Source organism: Saccostrea cucullata, unplaced genomic scaffold (assembly GCF_032062105.1).
Source record: "Saccostrea cucullata isolate Sc308-1 unplaced genomic scaffold, CSIRO_AGI_Scuc_v1 ctg19522, whole genome shotgun sequence".
Classification (NCBI taxonomy): domain Eukaryota; kingdom Metazoa; phylum Mollusca; class Bivalvia; order Ostreida; family Ostreidae; genus Saccostrea; species Saccostrea cuccullata.
In genome coordinates this window covers 1-7,801 of record NW_026939179.1, presented here as the reverse complement: position 1 = coordinate 7,801, position 7,801 = coordinate 1, and the positions used below count along the sequence as shown (strand labels likewise).

General features: G+C 33.7%; 1 protein-coding gene across 1 annotated transcript; it reads left to right on the top strand.

Annotated features, from left to right (window-relative positions):
- The first annotated feature begins 790 nt into the window (after positions 1-790).
- Positions 791-4,045, top strand: LOC134252470 (uncharacterized). Its single transcript, XM_062734957.1, has 4 exons — positions 791-902; positions 1,431-1,558; positions 2,020-2,097; positions 3,566-4,045. Exons 2-4 carry the CDS (start codon positions 1,447-1,449, stop codon positions 3,982-3,984), a joined length of 609 nt encoding a protein of 202 aa, XP_062590941.1. The 5' UTR covers positions 791-902; positions 1,431-1,446; the 3' UTR covers positions 3,985-4,045.
- The last annotated feature ends 3,756 nt before the right edge of the window (positions 4,046-7,801 follow it).

The window sequence follows — 7,801 nt, the reverse complement described above, 5'->3', positions numbered from 1 at the left end:
GGTTGCATACTATGTTTGTTATTGAAATGCACTCTCAACCACTATTGAAATAATAATTTCAATAGTGGTCGTATTTCAATAGTGGTTGCATACTTTGTTTGTTATTGAAATGCACTCTCAACCACTATTGAAATAATTATTTCAATAGTGGTCGTACTTCAATAGTGGTTGCATACTATGTTTGTTGTTGAAATGCACTATCAACCACTATATTGAAATAATTATTTCAGTAGTGGACGTTATTTCAATAGTGGTTGCAACAGACCTTGTCGGCAAATACAATTTATCATTGAGTCAAATGCTGACGGACGTTTTTCATACTAATTGTTAGTCCATTATTTTTACACGGAATTTACAACGGGTTTTCCGTTATTCCCCGATCATGACAAGGAGCTCACGGCGGTTGTGACGGGTCGGCAGGGGATGTTCACTCCTCCATGGCACATGATCCCACCTCTGATGTTTTGGAGTTCCGTGTTTCCTCTGCTCCTATTTTGTATTGTTTTATGGACTTTTGATCGGGAATACTGTTCATTTCTCCATATCTTTCATTCTACAGAAATAACACATGTACATGTATGGTTAAGAATTAGTAAGCCACAGATCAATCGTAAATTATGAAGTGTAGTAATGAACAAATGTATTTGAGAATAATTAATGACTTTGAAATTTATGAGCTAAAGTTTTGTAAGGTGAGATGACTAGCATTATAATGATTTGATTTCATCAGTTTTGTCCACGTCAGACGGTCGATGGGTGTGTCGGGAAACATTTTGTTACTCTCTTTTCACGGAATATGGTGGGATAAGCTTCGACGAAGCGGTGATCAGATGCAAGGAGAACAACTCAACTGTGGCCAGCATCCACAGTGAGGAGGAAAAAGAATTTGTGGAAAAAATCAGGTAAGGAATTTATTTGAATGCCCTTTCACTCATTGTTAATGTGATAATTCTGACAACGTTTGAAATTTTTTAACTTTTAAGTACAGAAATTAAAACAAAGAGTGTGATACAGGGAAACAGTGAAATCTTTCTTAATTCGACATGCACTGGGAGATAAAAATTGTGTAAGGATGTCGCAATGCACAAAGTAGAAGGACAAGAGTAAGATGGATATGGAAATGGTCAGAATTCACAGTAAAACGGATTGCTACAATAACTGTAACTTCAGTGTAAGGTGTTTCGATAAAAATTCAATGTGGTTGCGTATAGGTTTTTATTAGACATTATTATACCCATGTTAACCTTCTATACGTTTTTCAAGCAGGACCTTAACCTACAAATCTGGTAAAAAGATACAACTACACTTAGGTTTGGGTACAATAATTATTGTGTCTTACAAGACGGAGTCGGTGGGGATGCCTGTGTGGATTGGTATGAGAAGATTCCTAAATCTAATTTCTTAAATACAATAATTATTGTGTCTTACAGGACGGAGTCGGTGGGGATGCCGGTATGGATTGGTATGAGAAGATTCCTGAAGGAGAAGAGCTGGGTGGACGGGTCCCCTGTCGACTTCTTACCAAGACCGGGCGGCTACCATTCTGCCAGAAACCCAGGTACGATTAGTCCTATCACAATACTTTCTACTGAATTTTATTGGAACATTTGGTTCATTACATTTTCTACTGTACGTTCAATATACTATCTGAGTCGTGATAGATTTATTGTTTCAAATAAGCTTATGGTGTTTGTCAGTTCTGTAAATGTGTGACGTGTCCACATGCCCTTGTTCCAAGATCTTTTCTTCCGAGTAAAATATTTTCGGGTACTATTGTGTTTACGCCATATGGGTTAATGCAACTTAAATTGTTTTTATTTTTTGTCAATTATTATCTTATATAAAATTGTTCACCTTTAATTAACTGAAAGATGGCAATTTTTACTATATACATGTATTATACGTTCTATACTATAATGAATTTCCGGTAATTGTATCAAACCGATTAGTTGTAGAAGTACTAGATCTTTCTTGTAATGTTTTGAATTTAATGCTAATCCCACCCCTATTTTATTCCAGACACGTGTATTTACATCAGCAGTGACTGGTACGAGGGAACATGTGACAACAATTTGTACTTCATCTGTAAACGTGAAGGTCGGTCCCCGAGATTTAATCATGTATTCATAGCACGAACCCTATAGAACAACACAGTAAACTGGTTTACAAGTACAATTCATTGCCAGGTAGAATATTGAAGAATAGACTCTATTTGATCATTGTTTTTCAACAGTCAGTCTCATATAGTACATATGATGTGTTTAGAGATGTCAGTTGGCAGGTAACAGGTATAAAGGTCCACCACACCGTTGGGTATCCAAAAGTGTTTTCCCTTTTTGCCTAAAACAGACTTCGAAAAATTATTTCTTTGTGTAAAATGCCTTTTTCTGACATGATCATATAAATGACTGTGATATTTACAAACAGTAAGATTGTTGCAGGTGTTTACAATTCTCAAATGAACGTTTACATACTGTACATTTAATTTCCTGAAGTACTAGTATATGGAGGTAACGAACAGTATTTTAGCTCTAAAGTTCATTAAACACTACAAATGTTTCGAGCAGAACAAACACGGACATCTAAAACATCAGAAGTGGTATCAGGTGCCATGTAGGAGTGAGCATCCCCTGCCAAACCAGTCAAATCCGCTGCTTTTCCTGACCGGGGAAAAATCAGAAAAATCCGTCGATAATTCAATGTTTAAATAATGGTGTAACAATTACAATGAAAAACGTCATTCAGCATTTGACTTTTTCAGTTAATGATAGATTGTATTTTCTGATAAGATCATTGTATCGACCTTAGAACTTACGAAACTTAATAAACGAAACTGTTGATATTCTTGTTTTATTTGTCTCCGCATAATTATGTAAAAGAGTTAGCTATTGAAAAGTTAAGTCGTAACGTTTATCACAAAGCTTTGTTCTTAAAGTATCTCACAACTCGACATTTAGTTATAGATCAACAGCATATTATCTATTAACAAATAGTTTCTTCCATTTATATGTCGAGTCGATATCCAAGTCAACTTAAAATAAAAGATATCCTACTTCTATGTCATCAACTACATTATTTACGTAGCAATCAACCCTTATCACCTGCAAATAAGGGCTGATATCTCCAGTTAAATCGCTACACAAAATATGCTCTGCATAAAAACAATTTTTCAAAATGCTAATCTTTGATTTGAAAAACAAGTTGATGAATTAACTCAGTTAAGGATATCATCAATCTCGAAAGTGCTCTATCGATACAATGACCTCATCAACAAATATGTCGAATGCTGACTGACGTTTTTCATATGATGGTTAGACCATTATTTACGTACTGAATTGACTAGGAGTTTTTCCCTTTGCCTGATTTTGATAATGAGCACATGATGGGTAGGACCGGTCGACATGTGATGCTTACTCCTCCGATCCATGGCACATGATTACACTTCTTATGTTTTACAGGTCCGTTTTTGATTTGCTCGATCCTGCTTTGTACTCTTTTCAATGAACTCGTGAGGTGTGTTCGTTATGTGTATATACTACATGTATATTTCACGATTTCTAAATAGCTGACGATCCACCATATTCAAGCCATTTGAGTAGTAAATCGATGCCCGGATACTCTACCACTGTCACCCAGAGATGGGCAAGTGAGGATACCCTGGCAACCTCTGCGTCAAATACCATGTCAACAGTTTCCATATTGGGCGGAGAAGCCAGTTCAAAACCAAGTAACAACACACCTCAAGGAGATTTGTATGATAAACAACGGTTTGAGGAGGTACTGAAGAGTTTGAAAGTCAAGAAGAAGAAAACTGGCACACATAGTACAAAAGAAGCTCCCGGGGGCCAAGCGATCGGGGCAGTCGCCATGTTTATTCTGTTGCTGATGTTCACTGGGGTTATTATTTTAGACCTGAACACATTCCAGAAGAACTGGAGAATGTTTCGCAGAAATGTGTCTGATATGCGTTACCATTCCCAGTGAGAAAGTTTAGTACACACTAATATGCAGAAAAGATTTGCAGAAACTGTAAAATCTACAAATAAAAGCAGTACATATTGTTGAAATGTTGGCCTCTTAATTTGAGCTTTTAATGCTGTTTGAACAGAAAGCCCCACTTTACATCTCCTCCAGGCTGGTCAAAAGCAATTGCAGTTTTGAAGACACTATCTTAAGCAAGAGCAAAAGCCACTTTGGGCCTTATTTGGCCCTGAGAATTTTTGAAAAATCAAAACCGCTCAGTTTAGGTTGCAAATGCAGTATCTATCACTTGGAGTGTTAGTGACCATGTATCTATTAATCATGACGTAATTTTCCCTCTAGTCAATTTATTATGACGTCATAAAATGCGTCATTTTCCTAATAGCCTGTAAATTTCTTTGAAAATGGCCTAAAGTTGAGGTATTTTTTCAATATTTCATATAGAGCACAACCTCTGATCCAAAATTTGTAAATACATAATGAAAGATCTATTTTTGAAGATCAAAAACATGTTTTATTTTTTGGATCATGGGCTGTGCTCATATTTTAATTCTTTCTTGAAGGTAGTCAAATACGCATGTTTTCTGCAAATTTCAAGAACATTGCAATTTCTCAAAGCCTGTTTTCCAATATCTATATTCTCAAAAAGAAATTTTATTATAGGAAATGAAAGCACTAAGTGTCTACTTTATTTTGATATATGAAATGGGAAATAGGATGAGAGTTAATTAATTGATATAAGTAAAGAGCCATTTTATGTATAAAGTGAACCTAGCTCTTTCTCGACTATTAAAAGGGATACCTGAATAAGGTATAAACCTGAAACAATTTTGTTTTCTGTGTAGTGCACATTGTCAAAATAAAAACCGCTTTTCCTTTGGGTTACTAAGGGCCTCTTCTCCCTGTTTCCATCTTTTTTCTTCTCTTACCCTTTAATACTATAGATTATATGATAACCATTAATATCTATGACAAGGACCTAGTTTTCTACAATATACATTCAAGTGAAAAAAATGATCGTAATTCTCGAACTCTTGGGTCGCTATAATGGTCATATTTGCAAATACTTCTCATAGAGTTGAACTGTGAAAAACTATCAGTTTTTCACTGATTCAGAGGCCGTCTTTGACTACCAATTAATTCCTTTTTACACCCGATAAATATATAGGGCTTAAAGCGAGTGTAATCAGTTGACAGGGAATACTTACTCCTCCTGGGCACCTGATCATTTAGCTCTGGACCAGTGATTCCAGGAGACTGGATATTTAACGATTTATTGGATTCATGTGATTCAATACTGTATTTTGTCCGTGTTTGCTCCGCTCCAAATTGCGTCAATGAACTTCTGAGCTTGAATACTGTTCATTATCTCCATATTTCACCTTCACATTTTTGATGACCTGAAAAAAATTACATGGGACTACACTAAATACAAAAACAGAAAATGTCTATAAATATTTTATTACACAAACATTTGTAATTTACACGTAATTACAACATGCACACGCCTCAGATATTCATAATTATGTAGGTCTTCGGTACATAATGAACTAGTATACTCTTCCTTTAACAAGAACAGCTGATGAAATACTCTCACAAGAATGGCTGTAGATACAGGAATATACTCTCATACAACATCATGATTAAAAAAAGTTAATACCAAGAAAAAAGATTGTATGAATATAGCATTATATCACATCTGATGACCCAATGCCCGCCTTACATTCCATAATTACTGCAGCTCCACTGAGTAAACAAACAGGTTATGATATCACTCTGTACTTAAATATTGAGCATTAAAGACATTGCACAATCATTTGATGTATTCACATTACAATGTCATATATATATATTTACTATATAATCACAGGCAAGTGATGTTTTAAACCTATCTCTTTGCTGTTAAAAATACACCCTATAATTATAATAATAAGTGTTATCATTAAAGTATGGTGATATTTTTATCAATGAAAAGATACTTTGTAGAATTAAAATACCAAGTACCTATGAACATAATGTTTAATTGAGATTATTGCTACATTTTAATGAAATACTTTCACAAATTATTCCAGCTATTTTACAAACATTTACAATTCTGAAATGTTTCTATGCTTATTTCTTTTAATTTTTAAAAGTTTTATTATAAAAAAAATTAATTTAATTTCAAGATTTATGTCTGTAATATGAAATCTGGTTGCACATAACAACTGTTTTTGAAAAGTACATTCTTCTTAACAAAAGTTGATAATATTATCTCTATGAAAATTTGAAGAAAAAAATCAAACAAACAAGAAAAAACTATGTCCAAGAAATAAAAAAAACCTTTGTTTTTTGTAGTATATATTTCACAAGTACATTTAAACACAAAATAAATAAAATTAAGACTTTACAATCCACAAATGCAAGAAAATAAACTAAGTAATGACATAAATGAAAAAACAACATATGAAGACATTGCATGAAAACAATATCGTAGCACTTATAAAATCACTCAGTATTGTGCTTTATATGACAAAATAATGCCGAGTTCTACATACTATACTATGTCTTTCAGACATTTCTTAGAATTATTTTCAGCAGTTAGTGAAACATGATCTTGAAAGTGAAATCCAATTAGCTAATATGACACAAACAATGAAGTGACTAAGTCAATTAACATGTATCATGTCAATTACATTGACAAAATTTCCTTCCACTGAAAGAGAGTCATGTTAGTGGACCTGGCAAGTAGAAATCTCGTTGAACTCTTTGTAAGTAGCAAACAGTTTTTGAAATAGAACAACCCCAATAATTATAAACTGCAAAATTTCAAATGAAAATTAAGTGTTAAAGCATGCATCCTGAGATGAATAAAAATCTCTTAACATGTTGTAACATTTACTTTTGTCAAAAAACATGAAATTTTATCTTTATTGTGCATGCTCTTGAAATAAATGTTTAAAAGGCAGACATACAAATATTGTAAATGACAGTTCTCTCAACATGTGCATCTATTATGACTGAATTAGCTAAAAATTATCATTTTCATTATTTTTCCATTGATTACATCAGTTTTTGTACAGAAAAAGAAAACAAATGGTATGCTTAATACATGTACTTTAACAAACAAATTATTGTTATAAAGTTTGGTCTGCTAATAATCTTTCTTGTTTATTTAAACTGCTTCCAGAGGTACAGACCAACACACACTCCCACTCCCAGGAAAGCTATTCCATAAAACTGATTCTGAGGAGTCCCAAAGTATTCCACGATAGCATCCTATGGGTAAAAAATAAAAACAAAATATTCAACACCCTCATCTTGAAATTTTAGAGTATACATGCATAGTAGATCTACAACATTATTTCTCCTGAAGTAACTGATTTAAATAAATTCTAAAATATACATATTATAAAACAGTATCATTTGCAAAGCAACAATTGTTCAGTTACTATGTATAGCCATCAATTTCCCCCTAAGAGACCACAGTAACTTGTGTCACACCTGCATCAACTGTTCTATCTCTTGTTACAGTTTAAGAAGGTTGGCAAATAACAAGTAATCATAATTTCATAATAGGGCACACAGTACATCCTGTGTATCGTTTTACTTCATTTCAGCATGAAATGAAAGTTTTCCATCACAATTTTCCTTTTTCCTTTACTGGATAAATTCTCCACTGTTAACTTACCCAGCCTCCCCTTTCTATGATCCAGCCAGCCACATAGTCTGTGATAAAATTGACCACCCAGTTCACTATTGACCGGATCAGATTGATTTTACTTAGAGCCTGAAAAAAAGGGAAAAGAAAAATTGCTCTTAGTCTACCTTCATCTAAAGA